The 25,625-nt window shown below is 52.6% G+C and overlaps 1 protein-coding gene across 4 annotated transcripts in view; it reads left to right on the top strand.

The window, feature by feature from the left end:
* The first annotated feature begins 1,662 nt into the window (after nucleotides 1–1,662).
* The window catches only part of CACNA1C (calcium voltage-gated channel subunit alpha1 C), a 317,941-nt gene continuing 293,978 nt past the window's right edge, over nucleotides 1,663–25,625 (top strand). For all 4 annotated transcript variants that reach the window (XM_069762924.1, XM_069762925.1, XM_069762923.1 and 1 more), the window contains exon 1: nucleotides 1,663–1,792. In XM_069762924.1, coding sequence (XP_069619025.1) covers nucleotides 1,744–1,792 — 49 coding nt within the window. In that variant the 5' untranslated portion in view covers nucleotides 1,663–1,743. The remainder of the gene's footprint in view (nucleotides 1,793–25,625) is intronic.

Raw genomic sequence — 25,625 nt, 5'->3', positions numbered from 1 at the left:
GTGATGTACTCGGGGGTCTCTGTCAGGTTGGGCAGGGGGTGATGTACTCTGGGGTCTCTGTCAGGTTGGGCAGGGGGTGATGTACTCTGGGGTCTCTGTCAGGTTGGGCAGGGGGTGATGTACTCGGGGGTCTCTGTCAGGTCGGGCAGGGGGTGATGTACTCCGGGGTCTCTGTCAGGTTGGGCAGGAGGCGATGTACTCGGGGGTCTCTGTCAGGTTGGGCAGGGGGTGATGTACTCGGGGGTCTCTGTCAGGTTGGGCAGGGGGTGATGTACTCGGGGGTCTCTGTCAGGTTGGGCAGGGGGTGATGTACTCGGGGGTCTCTGTCAGGTTGGGCAGGGGGTGATATTCTCGGGGGTCTCTGTCAGGTTGGGCAGGGGGTGATATTCTCGGGGGTCTCTGTCAGGTTGGGCAGGGGGTGATGTACTCGGGGGTCTCTGTCAGGTTGGGCAGGGGGTGATGTACTCGGGGGTCTCTGTCAGGTTGGGCAGGGGGTGATGTACTCGGGGGTCTCTGTCAGGTTGGGCAGGGGGTGATGTACTCGGGGGTCTCTGTCAGGTTGGGCAGGGGGTGATATACTCGGGGGTCTCTGTCAGGTTGGGCAGGGGGTGATGTACTCGGGGGTCTCTGTCAGGTTGGGCAGGGGGTGATGTACTCTGGGGTCTCTGTCAGGTTGGGCAGGGGGTGATGTACTCGGGGGTCTCTGTCAGGTTGGGCAGGGGGTGATATACTCGGGGGTCTCTGTCAGGTTGGGCAGGGGGTGATGTACTCGGGGGTCTCTGTCAGGTTGGGCAGGGGGTGATGTACTCTGGGGTCTCTGTCAGGTTGGGCAGGGGGTGATGTACTCGGGGGTCTCTGTCAGGTTGGGCAGGGGGTGATGTACTCGGGGGTCTCTGTCAGGTTGGGCAGGGGGTGATGTACTCGGGGGTCTCTGTCAGGTTGGGCAGGGGGTGATGTACTCCGGGGTCTCTGTCAGGCGCTGGTGTCCGGGGGTCCCGGCTGCTCCCGGGGTCTCGCACTCTGGGCCGCTCGGGCTGGGGGAGTCGCCGCCGCCGCTGGGGGAGGAGGAGGAGGAGGCGGCCGCTCGGTGTCTCTTCCCTTCCCTTCCTCTGCAGACGCGGCTGCTGCCAACAGAGAGGACTCGGTGCGGCTTCAGCATGCTCCCTCCCGGCCTGGGGGGCTCCGAGCCCACCGCACCAGGAATACCACTCACACAATAATGGGGCTCAGGTGAAAGCCCCCCGAGAGCAACGAGGACCAGGGGATGATACAGAGACCCCCCGATACTGGAGAGACCACCTAGACTGGAGAGACCACCCATCACCGGAGAGAGGACCCCCCCATCATTGGAGAGACCCCCATCACTGGAGAGAATCCCCGCATCACTGGAGACACAGGAGACTGCACCCCATAATTGGATCCAGAGCCCCCTGATCATTACAGGAGAATCATCATTGGATTTATCCCCCCCTCCATCACTGATCATAGACCCCCAATCCCCTAGGACAGACCCCCTTATCACAGTGCTCCCCCATCAATCTAGGCGAACCCCACTTTACTAGATCCAGTCCCAGTCCTTGACCCCATAGAGCCCCTCACCATCATCACATGCAGACCCCGTCTCCTGTCTCCTAACCTGGGCCCCCCATCTCTGGACCCCCAGTCCTGACACGGACCCCCATTTCTGCTGGCGGAGGCCTTCGCTCTAGAGGATTAAACTGGAACCTTGATTTCTGCTTGTAAATGGTCAATGAAAGCCGGAGGATGTACATCCCCGAGGGAGACCACCAAGGTGAGACCACCCTGATCCATCCCCATCTGGTGTGCCCCTGCAGGTCAGGTGGCCATCATCCTCATCCTCATCATGGTCCATTGGGGGTGGTTGTCCTGTGTGTAGACTCCACAGGTGACGTGCTGTGCTCCATTGGGGGGGGGGGGGGGGTTCAGAGATTTAGGGTGTTGTTTGCGTGCTGCAGCCCCATCCCATACGGTGCTTTGGAGGTTGGGGGCCGGCCGGATGGATGATGGTGGTTGTGGTTTAGGCCTCTGGTAATGGAACGTGGATGGGTATCCGTCTGTCCAGTAGTGGGGTATGACCGATGGGGACCCCCCAGCATGGGCCACTACCGGGCACTCTCCTCGCCACCTGGACCATGGCCGCCCGGGGTTGGGGCCCATAGGGTGGGCACTGACTGATCGGTGAGGGATGATGCTGATCGGATTCATTCTGCCGCTTTCTCCAGCTAATGGGGGCAGAGTAACCCCCTAGTGCCAGCAGCAGCTCCACCCTCCCCCTTGGCGTATATGGGAAGGTGGGGGGCGCCGCCATAGATAACATTATCCAGAGACACCTGGGGGATTTCCAGATTTGGAAATACTGCCCCTCAGCCATGAAGAGCCTGGGCCTGCGGAGTTAACCCTTTCTGCACCTCGTCCCACCGACACCGTACTCCGTGGATGGGCGAGCAGTTCACCCCCAATTGGGGCATCATTGTGCGCACCCTCCGTTATATTCTAGGGGAACATTTTTGGCATTTTTTTCTTGTATTTTTGACCCCCCCCCCCCCAGAGGGTCCACAATGAAGACGGATCCAGGGGATAAAAAATTCACGGATGGGTCGTTTCACACTCCGGGGGGTTGAAATAGGGCAGCGAGAGGCAGCCGGAAAACCGCCACGGATGTATAATCGTACGCAGGAAACTATATAAAATGACGGACGCTTATTGCAGGTCAACAAATCCGCCAACTGGCGCCAAGACCTTCCGCGTCCAGAAACCGTCCCTAAAGCGGAATATATCTGCCAAAGGCGCAGCGGAGGTCACCGGCGGCAGCACGGAAATGCCGTACCCTTAAGTCGCGGCAAAAAATTCTCAGCTGTGCGAGGAAGACGGTCCCGACGTCCGATGGATCGATTTGTTTTTTTCTTTTATAAAAAAAATTGGGCAAAATTAGAATAAATATATAAATATATGTGTAAAAAAAGACAAAATAAGGATAAATTGGGCAAACCGCTGCCCTGGATGAGACGTCTGGGATGTCGCCCACGACCACTTGTCGTCTCCAGCCCTCGGCCTCTATATGATGCATTCAGCGCATTATGTATATATATATATATATATAAAAATCCCCTAAAAATATAAAGATAAAAAAGGTCTTTTTTTCCATGCAGTGTGAGAACACATAGACCCGCGCTGTCTTTTTTTTATCGATAATGAGGGACGCGGACGGATGTGTCAGTTTTTTTTTTTTTTTTTCTGTCATTAGCCGGATAGAATTCTACGGCGGAATGTTGAAACTTTTTCGTATCTAATGAGTGAGCGTTACCGTGGTAACTGATACAGTTAATATCGCGGGGCTGCGATGACGTAACTGCCGAGGACTGCGGTAGAAAGTGGTTAATAAATGCGGAGAAAGAAAGATAAAATCTTAAGAGGAGATTAAAATTATGGGGGAAAAAAAGTAGATTTTTTTTAATAATAAAAAAATAAAATTCTTAAATTTTTATTTATTTTTTCGTTTCCGTGGTTATGACGCCGCCGCTGTTGGGCAGAACAGAGGAGGACCGCGACCCACCTGTTGCCGCCGCCGCTCGATCCTGCCCCGGAGGGGTCATTCATCATTTGTCTTTTTTTTCCGTAATAAAACGACGGCATCCGGAGCGAGAATCAGCCGGAAACCAAAATCCGTGACGCGTCCAGTTCACACGGAACATTTCTCATGTCAAAGCCAAAGTGATTTTTTTGGGAAATGACTTTTTTTTCCAGGGTTACGCCTGGATCCTATAGACATGCAGGAGACATCACGGCGGTGAGATTTCCTCTTCTTTCACACCCCGGCGTTGCTTGGATACACGGATCCTCGGAACAGGAATAGAATTGCGCTGAAACAAAAAGTTCTAGAATTATTTAAATCCTGTATCGTTCGGGGTTACGTAATGGGGCGACCGCAAAGGAATCTGCCATCGTGGTAGGGTTAGGTCTACGGATGTCCTGAGCAACCACGGATGTGACCTGTGCCTTTAAATGCCCTAAACTTGCCTTTAATTAGGGTCAGGGACTTGTGTCCTACTCTTTTGGAGCCAGTAGGGATCATGTGAAACTTGGTTGCGGTAGGTTGGGCCCCGTCCATCCAAATACTAGATGTCTCCTGTACTTGGTACAGTGAAATCCAACATTTATCCCAAGAGCTTATGTCAGGTTTTCCACATTGCTAGGCAACCAGAGCATCGATGATGTCACCGGTCATGATATTTGGTCACTATGGCAACTATGCACCGCCTGATTAAATACACAAGGTCCTCCAGACCGCCTCATGGATATCCACCTTACACTGAACAGTTCCTTTTAGGGTCCTGTCACGGACTGTTCCTGGATGTTGCCTTCCCCTAACTCCCTAGTTTACATATTCCTGTTGGTCGACCTCCACCACTAGGGGGAGCTCCCTGTATACAGAGATACATGATAAGATCCTGTCTGCAGCCACCACTAGGGGGAGCTCCCTGTATACAGAGATACATGATAAGATCCTGTCTGCAGCCACCACTAGGGGGAGCTCCCTGTATACAGAGATACATGATAAGATCCTGTCTGCAGCCACCACTAGGGGGAGCTCCCTGTATACAGAGATACATGATAAGATCCTGTCTGCAGCCACCACTAGGGGGAGCTCCCTGTATACAGAGATACATGATAAGATCCTGTCTGCAGCCACCACTAGGGGGAGCTCCCTGTATACAGAGATACATGATAAGATCCTGCCTGAAGCCACCACTAGGGGGAGCTCCCTGTATACAGAGGTACATGATAAGATCCTGCCTGAAGCCACCACTAGGGGGAGCTCCCTGTATACAGAGATACATGATAAGATCCTGTCTGCAGTCACCACTAGGGGGAGCTCCCTGTATACAGAGATACATGATAAGATCCTGTCTGCAGTCACCACTAGGGGGAGCTCCCTGTATACAGAGATACATGATAAGATCCTGTCTGCAGCCACCACTAGGGGGAGCTCCCTGTATACAGAGATACATGATAAGATCCTGTCTGCAGTCACCACTAGGGGGAGCTCCCTGTATACAGAGATACATGATAAGATCCTGTCTGCAGCCACCACTAGGGGGAGCTCCCTGTATACAGAGATACGTGATAAGATCCTGTCTGCAGCCACCACTAGGGGGAGCTCCCTGTATACAGAGATACGTGATAAGATCCTGTCTGCAGCCACCACTAGGGGGAGCTCCCTGTATACAGAGGTACGTGATAAGATCCTGTCTGCAGCCACCACTAGGGGGAGCTCCCTGTATACAGAGATACGTGATAAGATCCTGTCTGCAGTCACCACTAGGGGGAGCTCCCTGTATACAGAGATACGTGATAAGATCCTGTCTGCAGTCACCACTAGGGGGAGCTCCCTGTATACAGAGATACGTGATAAGATCCTGTCTGCAGTCACCACTAGGGGGAGCTCCCTGTATACAGAGATACGTGATAAGATCCTGTCTGCAGTCACCACTAGGGGGAGCTCCCTGTATACAGAGATACATAATAAGATCCTGTCTGCAGTCACCACTAGGGGGAGCTCCCTGTATACAGAGATACATAATAAGATCCTGTCTGCAGTCACCACTAGGGGGAGCTCCCTGTATACAGAGATACGTGATAAGATCCTGTCTGCAGCCACCACTAGGGGGAGCTCCCTGTATACAGAGATACATGATAAGATTATATCTGCAGCCACCACTAGGGGGAGCTCCCTGTATACAGAGATACATGATAAGATCCTGTCTACAGCCACCACTAGGGGGAGCTCTCCCTATATACATTGTACGCAGCTCCCATCAGCATCATTATAATTCTGTCTTCAGTAACTGATTGTTGATGCCTATGGGAGCCGTGTATACATATATGTGAGGAGAGCTCCCCCTTGTGGTGGCTGCAGACAGATAGGAGTTAATCATGACTTGTTCGCCATTGACCAGATACAATGGATGCAGAATTGTATATACATATGTATAAGTCCCGTCATTCCCCTTATAGCGTTATTACTATTCGCCTCCATTACGGTTGCCGTCTCGGCTTTTTTGGCGCTGTTCCTTATGAGATGGAGGAGACCAGTGATGATTAATTAGGGATATTTAGTACCCGTGACGTGACGGGGGGCGCGAGGTCGGGACGCGCTGTATTCGTCCGCGTAGGGGATTCGCCCATCTGATGAACAGATGTTCTCTGTGAGGCATGAAAATAATTGTGTTTCTAGTAGCGGAGGGACGGCGGGTCCATGACTTCTGTGTATCATATAGGCTTGCAAGCTATTGCTCTCTGTAATCAGCCACATGTGACACATGTAGAAACCTGATCAATAAATATGTGAACAATATACATGTGGGGTCTGGGAAATAACAGCTACGTGTCCGAGAGCTTTCTGAGCCAATCACAAGAGACAGAAATGGTCACGTGACAGACAAAACGAGGTGGGTTCGGACTTCTAAGGAGTCCGGAGGGCGGAGCTAATTCTTTCTTGGCTCCTCCTGATTGACACCGGCCGGCGGAGGGTAATAATTGTGAGGGCAGGGTATGATATAGTGTTGATACGTGTTTGGCGTCTGCTGTCAGACAACAAGTCCCAGCATGCCCAGAGAGTCGCGGGTTTTGACCTTTCAGGCCCGTCGACCTCCACATTTCAGGCCATAAAATTATATCTGGTTGTCGCAATGACACAAAGCTCAGAAGGTCGTCGCCGTGGTAACGCGCTGTTGTCGTCTGCACGGTACATATGGCGGCCTGTTTACCTAGTGATGGGCACAGGGCGGGCTGCCGGATGTATGGACGGCACATGAATGTGACAATGAGGCAGGTAGATTGTCGCCATGCGTATCTTGTTGCTAGGTGACGGGATAATAGTAATGGCGGCGTAGTGTGTAGCCTCATCCGTGCAGAGAGAGGTTGTCCTTTGGCCTCATATGTCGCCGGCCGCACGGTGATCTTTTCTTGCCTACACAGATCTGCAGGTTTTGCAGGTTGCTATGCAAATCTTCACATAGCAACCATCCCAATCTGTCAAGATTTTCCCAGGCCCGAAGCAGTGTTGTCCGTGGCAACCAATCAGATCATCACAAAGCAGCTATGGGAAAGTGAAAGCTGTCAGCTGATTGGCTGCTGTGGGTAACACTGACACCTGTTGCTAGGGGCTTATCTGCTCGGATTCGGACACATTAGAAAATGGCGGCATTGCGGTTTATTTGGTCCTTAAAATGCTGATGCCACAGATAACCCCTAATAGAGGGTCTTTCTGGCCCTCCCCCATGTTACTCCTGTAGAGGTCCGCAAGCTGAGGTATGAGGAGCTGTTTGCCCACGACATGGAGGGGGTCATCGGATTTACCGTCGGCTCGCGATGTGTCGTCGGTTAATAATGGGGGTACGGAATTCTCATCCTCAATGATATTTGTTGTGACCGGACGACTCTTATCGGCCTCGCACCTCAGGGGCCCCGTACAGACTAAGGGGGGACAGCAGGAGACCACCACCCGACCTTTATTAGTTTCCACAGATATCACCGTAGCGCAGTGTGGGTGCGTTATGGGCATACGAAGGGTGCGCTGTGGGTGTGCTGCGGGTATGCAAAGGGTGCGCTGCAGCATGCGATGGGTGTCCTGCGGGCATACGAAGGGTGCTCTGTGGGTGTGCTGTGGGCATGCAATGGGTGTCCCACAGGCATACGAAGGGTGTGCTGTGGGCATGCAATGGGTGTCCTGCAGGCATACGAAGGGTGTGCTGTGGGCATGCAATGGGTGTCCTGCAGGCATACGAAGGGTGTGCTGTGGGCATGCAATGGGTGTCCTGCAGGCATACGAAGGGTGTGCTGTGGATGTGCTGCGGGCATGCAAAGGGTGCGCTGCAGCATGTGATGGGTGTCCTGCGGGCATACGAAGGGTGCTCTGTGGGTGTGCTGCGGGAAGGCAATGGGTGTCCCACAGGCATACGAAGGGTGTGCTGTGGGCATGCGATGGGTGTCCTGCAGGCATACGAAGGGTGTGCTGTGGATGTGCTGCGGGCATTCGATGGGTGTCCTGCAGGCATACGAAGGATGCACTGTGGGTGTGCTGCTGGCATTTGATGGGTGTCCTGCAGGCATACAAAGGGTGTGCTGTGGGTATGCTGCGGGCATACGATGGGTGTCCTGCGGGCATTCAATGAGTACAGTGTGGGTGTGCTGTGCATATTGTATGGGTGTCCTGCAGGCATACGATGGGTACACTGTGGGTGTTCATTTGGACTGAGGGTGTTCTTCATAGGGGCTGAGGATGTGCTGCACATGGGCTGAGGGTGTGCTGCATTTGGATTGAGGATGTGCTGCATTTGTGCTGAGGGTGTGCTGCATATGGGCTGAGGGTGTGCTGCATTTGGCCTGAGAGTGTGCTGCATTTGGGCTGAGGATGTGCTGTATATGGGCGGAGGGTGTGCTGCATATGGGCTGAGGGTGTGCTGCATATGAGCTGAGGGTGTGCTGCATTTGGACTGAGGATGTGCTGCATTTGGGCTGAGGGTGTGCTGCATTTGGACTGAGGATGTGCTGCATTTGGGCTGAGGGTGTGCTGCATATGGGCTGAGGATGTGCTGCTTTTGGGCTGAGGGTGTGCTGCATATGGGCTGAGGATGTGCTGCATTTGGGCTGAGGGTGTGCTGCATTTGGGCTGAGGATGTACTGCACATGGGCTGAGGGTGTGCTGCTTTTGGGCTGAAGATGTGTTGCATATGGGCTGAGGGTGTGCTGCATATGGGCTGAGGGTGTGCTGCATATGGGCTGAGGGTGTGCTGCATTTGGACTGAGGATGTGCTGCATTTGGGCTGAGGATGTGCTGCACATGGGCTGAGGATGTGCTGCATTTGGGCTGAGGGTGTGCTGCATTTGGACTGAGGATGTGCTGCATTTGGGCTGAGGATGTGCTGCACATGGGCTGAGGGTGTGCTGCATTTGGGCTGAAGATGTGCTGCATATGGGCTGAGGGTGTGCTGCATTTGGACTGAGGATGTGCTGCATTTGGGCTGAGGATGTCCTGCACATAGTCTGAGGATGTGCTGCATTTGGGCTGAGGATGTGCTGCACATGGGCTGAGGATGTGCTGCATATGGGCTTAAGGTGTGCTGCATTTGGGCTGAGGGTGTGCTGCATTTGGACTGAGGATGTGCTGCATTTGGGCTGAGGATGTCCTGCACATAGGCTGAGGATGTGCTGCATATGGGCTGAGGATGTGCTGCATATGGGCTGAGGATGTTCTGCATATAAGCTGAGGATGTGCTGCATTTGGGCTGAGGGTATGTTGCATTTGGGCTGAGGGTATGTTGCATTTGGGCTGAGGGTGTGTTGCATTTGGGCTGAGGATGTGCTGCATGCATTCTATGGACGTGTGCTGTTGGTGTTCTTTAAGTGTGCAGCAGGTCTGAAGTGAGTCTCCAGTAACATGCTGTGGATATGTTGCTGGTCTGCTGTGGATATGCTGCAGACATGCTGTGGATTATCTGCGAGTCTTTGGAAGACATGCTGTGGATATGCTGTGGACATGCTGTGGATATGTCTTGGGTCTGCTGTGGATATGCTGTGGAAATGTCGCGGGTCTGCTTTGGATATGCTGTGGATATGTTGCGGGTCTGTTGTGGACATGCTGTGGACATTCTGTGAATATGTTGCATGCCTGCTTTGTACATGCTGTGGATATGCTGTTGACATGTTATGGATATGCTATGGATATGTTGCGGGACTGCGGTGGACATGCTGTGGACATTCTGTGAATATGTTGCAGATCTGCTTTGGACATGCTGTGGACTTCCTGTGGATATGCTGTGGACATCCTCTGGATATGCTGTGGACATGCTGTTGCTGTGCTCTGGATCTGTTGCGGGTCTGATGTGGACATGCTGAGGATATGCTGTGGCTATGCTGTGAATATGCTGTGGACTTGCTATGGATATGCTGTGGATATGTTGCGGGTCTGCTTTGAACATGCTGTGGACATGCTGTTAATATGTTGTGGACATGCTGTGGACATGTGGATATGTTGTGGATATATCACGGGGTGCTGTGGATATGCTGTATATATGATGTGGACATGCTGTGGATATGTTGCGGGTCTGCTGTGGACTTGCTATGGATATGCTGTGGATATGTTGCAGGTCTGCTGTGGATATGTCGCAGGTCTGCTGTGGACATGCTGTAGATATGCTGTGAACATGATGTGGATATGCTGTGGACATCCTGTGGATATGCTGTGTACATGCTGTGGACTTCCTGTGGACATGCTGTGGACATCCTCTGGATATGCTGTGGACATGCTGTGGATACGCTGTGGATATGTCGCGGGTTTGCTGTGGGCATGCTGTGGATATGTCATGAGTCTGCTGTGGACATGCTGTAGATATGCTGTGGGCATACTGTGGATATTTCGCGGGTCTGCTGTGGACATGCTGTGGATATGTCGTGGGTCTGCTGTGAATATGCTGTGGATATTTCGCGGGTCTGCTGTGGACATGCTGTTGATATGGCGTGGGACTGCTGTGGACATGCTGTCGATATGCTGTGGGCATGCTGTGGCTATGCTGTGGATATGCTCTGGATATGGCGCGGGTCTGCTGTAGATATGCTGTGGATATGTCTCGGTTCTGCTGTGGACATGCTGTGGATATGTCGTGGGTCTGCTGTGGATATGCTGTAGATATGCTGTGGATATGTTGTGAGCATTCTGTGGATATGCTGTGGGCATGCTGTGGATATGCTGTGGGTATGCTGTGGACATGCTTTGGATATGTCGTGGGTTTGCTGTGGACATGCTGTAGACATGCTGTAGACATGCTGTGGATATGCTGTGGGTATGCTGTGGACATGCTGTGGATATGTCGTGGGTCTGCTGTGGACATGCTGTGAGTACGCTGTGGATATGCTGTGAGCACGCTGTGGATATGCTGTGAGCACGCTGTGGATATGCTGTGAGAATGCTGTAGATATGCTGTGGGCATGCTGCGGACATGCTGTGGATATGCTGTAAGCACGGTGTGGATATGCTGTGAGCATGCTGTAGATATGCTGTGGATATGTTGCGGGTCTGCTGTGGACATGCTGTGGATATGTCACGGGTCTACTGTGGACATGCTGTGGATATGTTGCGGGTCTGCCGTGGATATGCTGTGGACATGATGTGGATATGTTGCGGGTCTGCTGTGGATATGCTGTGGTCATGCTGTGAATATGTAGATATGCTGTGGACATGCTGTGGATATGTCGCGGGTCTGCTGTGGACATGCTGTGGATATGTCGTGGGTCTGCTGTGGGCATGCTGTGGATATGTCGCTGGTCTGTGGATATGTCGCTGGTCTGCTGTGGATATGCTGTGGATATGTCGCTGGTCTACTGTGGATATGCTGTGGATATGTTGCTGGTCTGCTGTGGATATGCTGTGGATATGTCGCGGGTCTGCTGTGGATATGCTGTGGATATGTTGCGGGTCTGCTGTGGACATGCTGTGGATATGCTGTGAACATGCTGTGAATATGATGGGGATATGTCGCTGGTCTGCTGTGGATATGCTGTGGATATGTTGCTGGTCTGCTGTGGATATGCTGTGGATATGTCGCTGGTCTGCTGTGGATATGCTGTGGATATGTCGCGGGTCTGCTGTGGACATGCTGTGGATATGTCGCGGGTCTGCTGTGGATATGTCGCGGGTCTGCTGTGGACATGCTGTGGATATGTCGCGGGTCTGCTGTGGATATGTCGCAGGTCTGCTGTGAATATGCTGTGGATATGTCGCAGGTCTGCTGTGAATATGCTGTGGATATGTTGCGGGTCTGCTGTGAATATGCTGTGGATATGTCGCGGGTCTGCTGTGGACATGCTGTGGACATGCTGTGGATATGCTGTGGACATGCTGTGGATATGTCGCGGGTCTGCTGTGGACATGCTGTGGATATGCTGTGGATATGTCGCGGCTCTGCTGTGGACATGCTGTGGATATGCTGTGGATATGTCGCGGGTCTGCTGTGGACATGCTGTGGATATGCTGTGGATATGTCGCGGGTCTGCTGTGGACATGCTGTGGACATGCTGTGGATATGTCGCGGGTCTGCTGTGGACATGCTGTGGATATGTCGCGGGTCTGCTGTGGACATGCTGTGGATATGTTGCGGCTCTGCTGTGGATATGCTGTGGATATGTCGCGGCTCTGCTGTGGACATGCTGTGGATATGCTGTGGACATGCTGTGGATATGTCGCGGGTCTGCTGTGGACATGCTATGGATATGCTGTGGATATGTCGCCGGTCTGCTGTGGACATGCTGTGGACATGCTGTGGATATGCTGTGGACATGCTGTGGATATGTCGCGGGTCTGCTGTGGACATGCTGTGGATATGCTGTGGATATGTTGCGGCTCTGCTGTGGACATGCTGTGGATATGCTGTGGATATGTCGCGGGTCTGCTGTGGACATGCTGTGGATATGCTGTGGATATGTCGCGGGTCTGCTGTGGACATGCTGTGGACATGCTGTGGATATGTCGCGGGTCTGCTGTGGACATGCTGTGGATATGCTGTGGATATGTCGCGGGTCTGCTGTGGACATGCTGTGGACATGCTGTGGATATGTCGCGGGTCTGCTGTGGACATGCTGTGGATATCTCGCGGGTCTGCTGTGGACATGCTGTGGATATGTTGCGGCTCTGCTGTGGATATGCTGTGGATATGCTGTGGATATGTCGCGGCTCTGCTGCAGGTATCCATGAGGACTGAATGACTGGAGATAATCGTCAGCATTTCTGTGTATAAAGTAAGGAGCACGTGGAATAAGATCTGCACAGAAGACTTTCCGTGACCCGCAGGAGCCGCACATGTGGGGTGCGGACTGTGATCAGATTTCGGGGTGTGGGATCCCCGACGCTGGAACCATGTAGAGTTCTTGGTGACACTTTTCACCAATGTTTCTTCTACATCTATCGGACTTTGTAACTCGGGCTTTGTGGTGGTCCGCAGCGGACTCTGGGTGCCACGTTTTCCCTTTTTTTTCCCCACAATCCAGCAGTGTGTGAACGAGCCCCTGAGCGACGCTTTGTCTTCTCGACCCCTTTGGAGTATTGATTGACATCTCTCCTTGACACTATGCAGATGCCGCAGAAGCTCTTAGCAATGATTAACCGCTATGTCGGGGATGATTGACAGCTCTGTTTTCCCGTGATAATTCCGGGCGGGTGTTTGATGGATCAGCGTGATTATCCTGCTCACCATTGTGTGTACCGGAGATGCGCGCAGACATCTGTGCAGGCAGAATTAATTGCCTAGCAGTGGGAAGCATCGAAAATTCACACGCTGCAGTGCAGCCGGCGAGCAGAACATGTGTCCTGAGTGAAGTGGGTCACGCTCCGCGCTCCACATGTTCTATGGCTGCATTGCAGTGAGCTTCACTGTGGACCGGAGACGAGCGGCGCTCCGCCGTATGCCATCCACCGCCACCCGTAGAAGCCTGCCGTGACAATTACACCCCCCTATAAATAATTACCCCATTATCTCCATTCCTGTCGCTGTCAGGGGTAAATATTATTGATGCTGCTCGCTACATTAGCGGTGTAGCCCTTTAAGAGCGCACGCTGTGAGATATTGGAGCATCCGATGCGGCTCGTCGATAGTAACATCCAAGCTCTATGGTAACCCGGAGTCTGTGCCTCCTCTCGATCTGCAGTGGTTATGTAATTCCCGAGCTCCAGAGAAATCCAGTGTATCAGGGCAGCGCTCCAAACCGCGCCTGAAACCGACGCCTCGCCACCGCCACCAGCCATCATGAAAAATAAGGAATCATTTTTATTATTCCTTCATAAAGTAAAGAAAAAAAAATTTACGCGGGTATTATTATTTTTTTTTAACATATATTTTCTTTTCTTTCATTGTAATTTCGCTGATTGTGTTCTGGATAGCGAAACTAGCGTCTGAAAGCGAGACAAACGGCGGGAAGCGAGGCGAGTAGCGGGAAGCAAGACAAGTGGCGGGAAGCGAGGTGGGTGGCGGGAAGCAAGGCGAGCGGCGGGAAGCGAAACAAGCGTCGGGAAGCGAGACGGGCGGCGGGAAGTGAGACGAGTGGCAGGAATCGAGACGGGCTGCGGGAAGTGAGACGAGTGGCAGGAATCGAGACGAGCGGCGGGAAGCGAGATGGGTGGCGGGAAGCGAGACAAGTGGCGGGAAGCGAGACGGGCAGCGGGAAGTCAGACGAGCGGCGAGAAGCAAGACGAGTGGTGGGAGACGATCGATGGGAAGCAAGACAAGCGGTGACGGGCGGCGAGAAGCGAAACAAGCGTCGGGAAGCGAGACGATCGGTGGGAAGTGAAACGAGCGGCAGGAATCAAGACGAGCGGCAGGAAGCGAGACGGGTGGCGGGAAGCGAGACAAGCGGCGGGAAGCGAGACGGGCAGCGGGAAGTCAGACGAGCGGCGGGAAGTAAGACTGGTGGCGGGAAGTGAGACGAGCGGTGAGAAGCCAGACAAGCGGCATGTGAGACGAGTGGTGGGAGATGAGCGGTGGGAAGCAAGACAAGCGGCGGGAAGCGAGACGGGCGTCGAGAAGCGAAACAAGCGTCGGGAAGCGAGACGATCGGCGGGAAGCGAGATGGGCGGTGGGAAGTGAAACAAGCGGCGGGGAGCGAGACGGGCGGCGGGAAGCGAAGCAAGCGGCGGGAAGCGAGACGATCGGGAGTAAGTGAGAGGAGCGGCAGGAATCAAGAGGAGCGGCAGGAAGCGAGATGAGCGGCGGGAAGTCAGACGAGTGGCGGGAAGTGAGAGAAGTGGCGGCATGCGAGAAAAGTGTTGAGAAGCGAGACGAGCGTCGGGAAGTGAGACGAGAAATCGAGACGAGCAGCGGGAAACGAGACGAGCGTTAAGAAGCGATACAAGCGTCGGTAAGCGAGACGATCATCGGGAACCGAGACGATTGTCGGGAAGCGAGACGATTGTCGGGAAGCGAGACGATCGTTGGGAAGCGAGACGAGCATTGGGAAACGAGATGAGTGCCGGGAAGCGAGACGATCATCGGGAAGTGAGACGCGCATCGAGAATCGAGATGAGCGCCAGGAAGCGAGACAAGCGTTGAGAAGCAAGATGAGCGTCGGGAAGCGAGACAAGCTTTGAGAAGCAAGACGATTGTTGGGAAGCGAGATGAGTGGCGGGAATCGAGACGAGTGGTGGGAAGTGAGACGAGCATTGAGAAACAAGACGGACTGCGGGAACGAGACAAGCGTTGAGAAGCGAGACAAGTGGAGGGAAGTGAGACGACTGGCGGGCACCGAGACGAGTGGCGAGAAATGAGACGAGCGTTGAGAAGAGAGACGAGTGTCGGGCACAGAGACGAGTGGCGAGAAGTGAGACGAGCGTTGAGAAGATAGACGAGTGGCGGGCACAGAGATGAGTGGCGAAAAGTGAGACGAGCGGCGTGAAGTGAGACGAGTGGCGGCACCGAGACAAAAGGCGAGAAGTGAGACGAGCAGCAAGAATCAAGACAAGTGTTGAGAATGGGAGGGAAGCGACACGGGCAGCGGGAGGAAATGTCAACACCGCGAGTCATGGAAACGGGGAGAAGGACGCTAAAGGGGCTGTGACCTTGGAAAGGTCGTCAGAGGATCTCACCAGCAGAGCACAGAACAGTGGACTACTACTTCCAGCAATTTCTGCAGAACCGGATGGAGCCCAATATGGCTGCCTTTTCAGATTCCAATGAGATCGTTACTCCGCTCTCCAAGACCCTTGACTGAAATATTCACTCGCCACTATTGTATTGGCTCCGACTTGGCAGATTTGTCGCTCAGGAGTCTGAGAAAGTTGGCTGACTACAATTCCGGAAGCTGGAATGGTGACAATATTGTGTTTTACTGCTCGCTGTGCTCAAGATCTCTGCTTGCTGTCATTATATTAAGGTGTCCTTTCTGATTGTGTGACATGGCAGACGCTGGGCATTATAGAGACCTACTGACCTCTGTACCAGGATGCTCTCATGGGGCGTTGGAAATTTTGCAATCCCTTCACACAATAACATGAATGTGAATAAAATGTATCTCCTATTTACAGTTGTGCTCAAAAGTTTACATACCCTGACAGAATTTTTGCTTTCTTGGCTTTTTTTCAGAGAATATGAAACTCCAAAACTTTTCCTCCACTCATGGTTAGTGGTTGGGTGAAGCCAATTATTGTCATCTATTGTGTTTTCTCTTCTTAAATCATATTGACAACTCAAAACATCAAAATGTCCCTGATCAAAAGTTCACATACCCCATTTCTTAATACCGTGTATTACCCCCTCTAACATCAATGACAGCTTGAAGTCTTTTGTGGTAGTTGTGGATGAGGTTCTTTATTTTCTCAGATGGTAAAGCTGCCCACTTTTCTTGGCAAGAAGCCTCCAGCTCCTGTAAATTCCTGGGCTGTCTAGCAGGAACTGCGCGCTTGAGATCTCCCCAGAGTGGCTCAATGATATTGAGGTCAGGAGACTGAGATAGCCACTCCAGAACCTTTAATTTGTTCGGCTGTAGCCAATGTTTTGGATCGTTGTCATGTTGGAACGTTCAAGTACGTCCCATGCACAGCTTCTGGGCTGATGAGTGCAAATTAGCCTCCAGTGTTATTATTATTATTTATTATTATAGCGCCATTTATTCCATGGCGCTTTACATGTGAGGAGGGATATACAAAATAAAAACAGGTACAATAATCTTGAACAATACAAGTCACAGCTGGTACAGGAGGAGAGAGGACCCTGCCCGCGAGGGCTCACAATCTACAAGGGATGGGTGAGGATACAGTAGGTGAGGGTAGAGCAGTGGTTTGGTCGATCGGTGATTACTGCAGGTTGTAGGCTTGTCAGAAGAGGTAGATCTTCAGGTTCTTTTTGAAGGTTTCGATGGTAGGTGAGAGTGTGATATGTTGGGGTAGAGGGTTCCAGAGTAGGGGTGATGCGCGAGAGAAATCTTGTATACGATTGTGGGAAGAGGAGATAAGAGGGGAGTAGAGAAGGAGATCTTGTGAGGATCGGAGGTTGCGTGTAGGTAAGTACCGGGAGACGAGGTCACAGATGTATGGAGACAGGTTGTGGATGGCTTTGTACGCCATGGTTAGGGTTTTGTACTGGAGTCTCTGGGTAATGGGGAGCCAGTGAAGGGATTGGCAGAGGGGAGAGGCCGGGGAATAGCGGGGAGACAGGTGGATTAGTCGGGCAGCTGAGTTTAGAATAGATTGGAGGGGTGCGAGAGTGTTAGAGGGGAGGCCACAGAGCAGGAGGTTACAGTAGGTGGGAGATGATGAGGGCATGGACTGGGGTTTTTGCAGATTCTTGGTTTAGGAATGTACGGATCCGTGAAATATTTTTGAGTTGAAGGCGGCAGGAAGTGGAGAGGGCTTGGATATGTGGTTTGAAGGAGAGATCAGTGTCAAGGATTACCCCGAGACAGCGAGCTTGTGGGACTGGGGAGAGTGGGCAGCCATGCACTGTAATGGATAGGTTCGTTGGGGGGGGTTGCGTAAGATGGGGGAAAGACAATGAATTCTGTTTTGTCCATCTTAAGTTTTAGAAATCTAGCGGAGAAGAAGGATAAAATAGCGGATGGACATAGAGGGATTCTGGTTAGTAGGGAGGTGATATCTGGTCCAGATTTGTAGATCTGTGTGTTGTCGGCATAGAGGTGATACTGAAAACCGTGAGATTCTATGAGCTGTCCCAGGCCAAAGGTGTAAATGAAGAAGAGCAGGGGCCCTAGGACTGAACCTTGCAGGACTCCGACAGATAGGGGGCGAGGTGAGGAGGTGGTGTGTGAGTGGGAGACGCTGAATGTACGGTCTGTTAAGTATGACGAGATCCAGGATAGGGCCAAGTCTGTGATGCCAAGAGATGAGAGGGTCTGTAATAATAGGGAATGGTCCACTGTGTCAAAGGCAGCCGACAGTTCGAGGAGGAGGACAGAGTAGTGTCGCTTGCTCTTGGCGGTTAAGAGGTCATTGGTGACCTTAGTTAGGGCAGTTTCAGTGGAGTGGTGTGACCGGAAGCCTGATTGTAAGCGGTCGAAGAGGGAGCAGGAAGATAGATGGGAGGACAGTTCAAGATGGACGTGTTGTTCCAGTAGTTTTGAGGCAAAGGGGAGAAGTGATATAGGGCGATAGCTAGATACAGAGGATGGGTCAAGAGAGGGCTTTTTGAGGATAGGTGTGATGGAGGCATGTTTAAAGCTTGAGGGGAAAACGCCAGTTGTTAGTGATAGGTTGTAGAGATGGGTTAGAGTTGATGAAGACTGTGGTGAGGTTTGGGATGAAGTGGGATGGGAGCGGATCAAGTGCACAGGTGGTGAGATGAGATCTTGAGAGTAGAGTGGAGAGTCGATCTTCTGTAATGGTGGAGAAGTTGGTTTTGGAGGTTGAGGGCTGGGTAGTTGGGAGGAAGGGCTCTGGGGGTTGTCGACTAAAACTGTCTCTGATGTTCTCAATCTTCTGCTTGAAAAATGAGGCAAAGTCTTCAGCTGAGATGAGTGGGGAGGGAGGAGGTGCTGGGGGACGGAGGAGAGAATTGAAGGTGTTGAATAACTGTTTAGGGTTGTGAGACAGGGAGGATACGAGAGATGAGAAGTAGGTTTGTTTTGCTGTGGCGAGTGTGGTCTTGAAAGTAGTGAGGGACTGTTTGAATGCGATGAAGTGCTCGTTGGAGTGGGATCTTTTCCATCTGTGTTTAGCAGCCCTGGAAGCTCGCCTCAGTTCTTTGGTCAGGCTGGTGTGCCAGGGCTGTCTGTTGATTTTGCGAGCTTTGGTATGTGTGAGAGGGGCAACAGATTCCAAAGCTGCAGCTATTGTGGTGTTATATAGAGCGGCAGCGGCATCTGCATTGTGTAGGGAACTTATGTCTGTGAGAGGGAGGAGGGATTCAGAGAGTAAGGCTATGTGCACACGTTGCGGATTAGGCTTAGGAATTTCTGGTGCGGATTCTGCCTCTCCTGGCAGAAAATGCACCTGCAGATTTGTCGCGTTTTTTGTGCAGTTCCGCTGCGGTTTTCTTGCGGATTTGCTGCTTTTTTTTACTCTGCGGTTTTCTATAATGGAATAGCTACAAAAATGCTGCAGATTCACTAAAAAGTGGTGACATGCTACTTCTTTTAAATGGCAGCGTTTCCGCAGTGGATTTTCCGCAAAGTGTGCACAGCACTTTTTTTTCCTCATTGATTTACATTGTACTGTAAATCAATTGCGGATCTGCAGCGTTTCTGCACTGCAAAAAACGCTGCGGATCCGCAGAGAATCCGCAACGTGTGCACATACCCTAAGTGTAGATCAAGGTGTTTTAAGATTTCTGCGAGGGTGTGCAAGTTTGTGGGGTGGGGATTGTAGACAAGGAGTGGCGAGGGAAGAGAATGTGAGTAGATTGTGGTCAGAAAGAGGTGAGTTAGAGAGGTTAGATAGGGAGCAGAGGCAGGTGAAGATGAGGTCCAGTGTGTGACTGTCTTTGTGAGTGGCTGCAGAAGACCATTGAGTGAGGCCGGAGGAGGAAGTGAGAGATAGAAGATTAGTGGCAGCTGAGAGGGAAGTGTCAATGGGGATGTTGAAGTCGTCCATGATGGTAGTGGGGATGTCCGCAGAAAGGAAATGAAGTAGCCAGTTGATGAAGTGGTCAAAGAAGGTGGTGGCTGGCCCTGGGGGACGGTAAATGACAGCCAGTTGGAGGGGGAGTAGATGCGCACAGAATGCAGCTCAAAGGAAGGGAGGGTAACAGAAGGCTGCAGTGGGATTGGGGTGAAGGAGCAGGTATCTGACAGGAGAAGACCAACTCCTCCACCATGTTTGCTGCTGGGGCGGGGTGTGTGAGAAAGGTGGAAGCCACCATACGAGAGTGAAGCAGGAGAGGCTGTGTCAGAAGGGGATGAGCCAGGTTTCAGTGATGGCGAGGAAGGAAAGTTTGGTAGTAATAAAAAGATCATGGATGTACGAAAGCTTGTTGCAGACAGAGCGAGTGTTTCACAGAGCTCCTGTTAGTGGGTCTGGGGAAGCGGGGGCTGGGCGAATGGGTATAAGGTTAGAGAAGTTACCGAAATTTGTGATGCAGCGTGGATGGGAGGTAGAACTGACTGTGGGGATGTGGTGAGGAGGACCAGGATTTGGAGAGATGTCGCCAGCAGTGAGAAGGAGCAGAGAAAGTGTTAGCAGGTGGGAGCAGGAGAGGGCATGAGGGGGTTGTCTGTGCTTGGAGACAGAGGATTGTATGTTGAGGAACAGTTCAGAGGAGGAGGTGAGATGGATGGGGAGGACTGAAGAAGAGATGAACAGTTCTTTACTAGGTGTAGGGATTAGGAGAGGTAGCAGAAAGTGAAGAATTATAGGGGTGAAAGTGAAAACAAACAGAAACATTGTTTACAGTGACTGTGTCCAGTTACCTTCAGTTCCCTTCTGGTTTAATTCTGGTTTTAATTCTAAATTAATCTTCACACTTCTAGGACACATTTGTAGGAATCACACAGCAGACTAAAGTTATTGCAGACTTGTGCTATGCAATATATGTACAACTAAGTGCATTCAGGTGTGAAGCAGAGAGGAGTGGTCTCTGCTCATCTTGGTCAGAGAATTAAGGGTGGACCAGATGCATGCAATCAAGCACTGCATAAACAAGCTCATAAATAACACTGGGGTAGAGCTGGGGTTAGCTGAAAGGCATACCATGAAAATGCTAGGAGCAGAGGAAAGTCTGTGTGGAAAGTTGGGTGATGTATTATATGCACTTCATAGATACTGATAACTGATTACTGATAACGTGCTGCATTCATCTATCCTTCAACTTTGACCAAGTTTCCTGTGCCTTTGTAGCTCACACATCCCAAAAACATCAGCGACACACCTCCATGCTTTACAGTAGGAATGGTGTTCCTTTCATTATAGGCCTTGTTGACCTCTCTCCAAATGTAACATTTATGGTTGTGGCCAAATAGTTCAATTATAATACATGCTGTATTATACCCCAGAGCTGCACTCACTATTCTGCTGGTGCAGTCACTGTGTACACACATTACATTACTGATCCTGAGTTACATACTGTATTATACTCCAGAGCTGCACTCACTATTCTGCTGGTGCAGTCACTGTGTACATACATTACATTACTGATCCTCAGTTACATCCTGTATTATACTCCAGAGCTGCACTCACTATTCTGCTGGTGCAGTCACTGTGTACATACATTACATTACTGATCCTCAGTTACATCCTGTATTATACTCCAGAGCTGCACTCACTATTCTGCTGGTGCAGTCACTGTGTACATACATTACATTACTGATCCTGAGTTACCTCCTGTATTATACCCCAGAGCTGCACTCACTATTCTGCTGGTGCAGTAACTGTGTACATACATTACATTACTGATCCTCAGTTACATCCTGTATTATACTCCAGAGCTGCACTCACTATTCTGCTGGTGCAGTCACTGTGTACATACATTACATTACTGATCCTGAGTTACCTCCTGTATTATACTCCAGAGCTGCACTCACTATTCTGCTGGTGCAGTCACTGTGTACATACATTACATTACTGATCCTGAGTTACCTCCTGTATTATACTCCAGAGCTGCACTCACTATTCTGCTGGTGCAGTCACTGTGTACATACATTACATTACTGATCCTGAGTTACCTCCTGTATTATACCCCAGAGCTGCGCTCACTATTCTGCTGAGCGTTTGTCAGTCTGATAATTGTTACTTTCTCCCTGCCTGATACATTGTGACTGTACAGAGTTCTGTATTGCTGATGTGTTTAGATTATGGAGCATTGTCCGGACTGAATACAACTGTAACAGACCCTCAGCTGTGAGAAGTGTTGGGTCTATGCAGGTTTCCAGTCTGTGGATGTTTCCATTCATTGACGTAAGAAGACACCTTGAGAATAGCGAGTAATTGACCCATAAAGTAGCAGCATGATTTCATGAATTATCTACAGAGGAATTCCCATAAATCCTTAGGAAACAGATGAAAAAGTCATTATTATCCTGGGAAACATGGCCACCCGCCTCCCAGAATGCCCTGCTGGGGTAGACATGGCCACCCGCCTCCCAGAATGCCCTGCTGGGGTAGACATGGCCACCCGCCTCCCAGAATGCCCTGCTGGGGTAGACATGGCCACCCGCCTCCCAGAATGCCGTGCTGGGGTAGACATGGCGGCCCGCCTCCCAGAATGCCCTGTTGGGGTAGACATGGCGGCCCGCCTCCCAGAATGCCCTGCTGGGGTAGACATGGCCACCCGCCTCCCAGAATGCCCTGCTGGGGTAGACATGGCCACCCGCCTCCCAGAATGCCCTGCTGGGGTAGACATGGCTGCCCGCCTCCCAGAATGCTCTCCTGGGGTAGACATGGCCGCCCGCCTCCCAGAATGCCCTGCTGGGGTAGACGTGGCCGCCCGCCTCCCAGAATGCCCTGCTGGGGTAGACATGGCGGCCCGCCTCCCAGAATGCCCTGCTGGGGTAGACATGGCCGCCCACCTCCCAGAATGCCCTGCTGGGGTAGACATGGCCGCCCGCCTTCCAGAATGCTCTGCTGGGGTAGACGTGGCCTCCCACAATGCCCTCCTGGGGTAGACATGGCCGCCCGCCTCCCAGAATGCCCTGCTGGTGTAGACATGGCCGCCTGCCTCCCAGAATGCCCTGCTGGTGTAGACATGGCCGCCCACCTCCCAGAATGCCCTGCTGGGGTAGACATGGGCGCCTGCCTCCCAGAATGCCCTGCTGGGGTAGACATGGCCGCCCGCCTCCCAGAATGCCCTGCTGGGGTAGACATGGCCACCCGCCTCCCAGAATGCTCTGCTGGGGTAGACGTGGCCTCCCACAATGCCCTCCTGGGGTAGACATGGCCGCCCGCCTCCCAGAATGCCCTGCTGGGGTAGACATGGCCACCCGCCTCCCAGAATGCTCTGCTGGGGTAGACGTGGCCTCCCAGAATGCCCTGCTGGGGTAGACATGGCCGCCCGCCTCCCAGAATGCTCTGCTGGGGTAGACGTGGCCTCCCACAATGCCCTCCTGGGGTAGACATGGCCGCCCGCCTCCCAGAATGCCCTGCTGGTGTAGACATGGCCACCTGCCTCCCAGAATGCCCTGCTGGGGTAGACATGGCCGCCCGCCTTCCAGAATGCTCTGCTGGGGTAGACGTGGCCTCCCACAATGCCCTCCTGGGGTAGACATGGCCGCCCGCCTCCCAGAATGCCCTGCTGGTGTAGACATGGCCACCTGCCTCCCAGAATGCCCTGCTGGGGTAGACATGGCCGCCCGCCTCCCAGAATGCCATGCTGGGGTAGACATGGCCGCCCACCACCCAGAATGCCCTGCTGGGGTAGACATGGCCGCCCGCCTCCCAGAATGCTCTGCTGGGGTAGACATGGCCGCCCACCACCCAGAATTTCCTGCTGGGGTAGACATGGCGGCCCACCACCCAGAATTTCCTGCTGGGGTAGACATGGCCGCCCACCACCCAGAATGCCCTGCTGGGGTAGACATGGCCGCCTGCCTCCCAGAATGCCCTGCTGGGGTAGACATGGCCGCCCACCTCCCAGAATGCTCTGCTGGGGTAGACATGGCCGCCCACCACCCAGAATTTCCTGCTGGGGTAGACATGGCGGCCCACCACCCAGAATGCCCTGCTGGGGTAGACATGGCCGCCCACCACCCAGAATGCCCTGCTGGTGTAGACATGGCCGCCCGCCTCCCACAATGCCCTGCTGGGGTAGACATGGCTGCCCGCCTCCCAGAATGCCTTGCTGGTGTAGACATGGCTGCCCGCCTCCCAGAATGCCCTGCTGGGGTAGACGTGGCCGCCCGCCTCCCAGAATGCCCTGCTGGGGTAGACGTGGCCGCCCGCCTCCCAGAATGCCCTGCTGGGGCAGACGTGGCCGCCCGCCTCCTAGAATGCCCTGCTGGGGTAGATATGGCCGCCCGCCTCCCAGAATGCCCTGCTGGGGCAGACGTGGCCGCCCGCCTCCCAGAATGCCCTGCTGGGGTAGACATGGCCGCCCGCCTCTCAGAATGCCCTGCTGGGGTAGACATGGCCGCCCGCCTCCCAGAATGCCCTGCTGGGGTAGACATGGCGACCTGGACCAGTCGGCTGGACTTTGCCTTTATTTCCCATGACATTCCCATTTCTCAGAGATATTATAAGACCTTGTAGCAGTCCAGTGCCTGAGGGGTTAATTCCCAGGCTCCGCTCCGGACCTGTGGGAACGGCCCGAGACTTTTCCATCTTATAAACAGCTCGGAGACGAGCGTCTGTCTGGGGTACGGCGGTCTCACAGCGTCTCCGGGAGGATATGGCGCAAAGCGTGGCGCTCATAGGTTACCATAACGATAGTGCAACATTCTAAAGGGGCGTGGCTCGGAATGTTCAATACTGTAACATTTGTATCAACTGGTTACTTTACTGTCACCATGGTGACCTAACATTTGTGCCAAATTTATGCTGAATCCGGATTTCATAAAGCGGGATCACTATGTGTGTCACTAGCGCCCCTATGAGGCCACATTCACAGAGTCAGTATTCGGTCAGTATTTTACATCAGTATTTGTAACCAGCAGTGGTGACGAGTTTCTTACTTTTCCTCTGATTGTTCCACTCCAGGTTTTGGCTACAAATACTGATATGAAATACTGACCAAATACTGACAGTGTGAACGCCGCCTAACGGAGATAACGGGAATTGTGCGCATTTTTCTACGTTTCCCCGTCCCGTGCACGCCGTCCGTATACACAGGACGCTCTTATCATGGCGGGCGCCTGTCTGCAGCAATAGCACGAGCGCTCGGCGAGGATCACCCTATTTGGTAAAGTGAGCGAGAGGCCGGGAGAGACGCTTCCCAGCTGTATACACACGTCCCCTGAGAGCGCCAGTGGCATGGGAACATCCATTTCGGGGGGCCAGGAGACCAATGGGCTCTACGGTTAACCCCTCGTGTACCACCGCGGCCATTGATCGGGTGGTCTACGTGGTGAACAAGACCCGAAACGCTTCATTCCGTCTGTAATAAGGAGAGTTGATGGCTGACGCATTTCTCAGCCAGGCTTAGTATTCCTGTATAAACCGGCCCCCAAATCTTGGCAGTGCCCAGTGCCAGCTCACACTGTGCTCCAGATGTTACCCCCTGCCTTCCATCCCTTCCCCCCCATCTGGAGATTAATCCTTAAGACGCTGGAGGGGCAGATGGCGGAGGCAGGAGTCTTGTGAGTCTCCGTCAAATCCTCTGCGCCATGGCGGCCGCGTCTCGTACACACGTTCTCCGTGTCATTCATGTGTCTCAGCGTGGTCCGCATTCTGGGCCGCGAACATTAACGAACTACTACGCTGCGCGGATTCGGCTCCATCAGATCGTTACAGACCGTGGAGTTACGACGCGTTTCGCTTCACGAGCGCCCATTAACCCTTGCAGCAGCAGAGCCCTGAGCTCGTTAATATAAGTCCATTTGTTAAGATTGCAGGTCTGAGAGTCGCCGCTTTTCTCCGTATGGCACCTACGCAGTCCAGGGTTTTGTGGCCTGCAGGGTTTCTGAAAAGCTGTGTTATGACCCTTTTTAGATAAGGCGAAAGGACTGGTATCAGATTGAAATGCAGA

Source organism: Ranitomeya imitator, chromosome 4 (genome assembly GCF_032444005.1).
Source record: "Ranitomeya imitator isolate aRanImi1 chromosome 4, aRanImi1.pri, whole genome shotgun sequence".
Lineage (NCBI taxonomy): Eukaryota > Metazoa > Chordata > Amphibia > Anura > Dendrobatidae > Ranitomeya > Ranitomeya imitator.
This window is presented reverse-complemented; position numbering and strand designations above follow the sequence as displayed.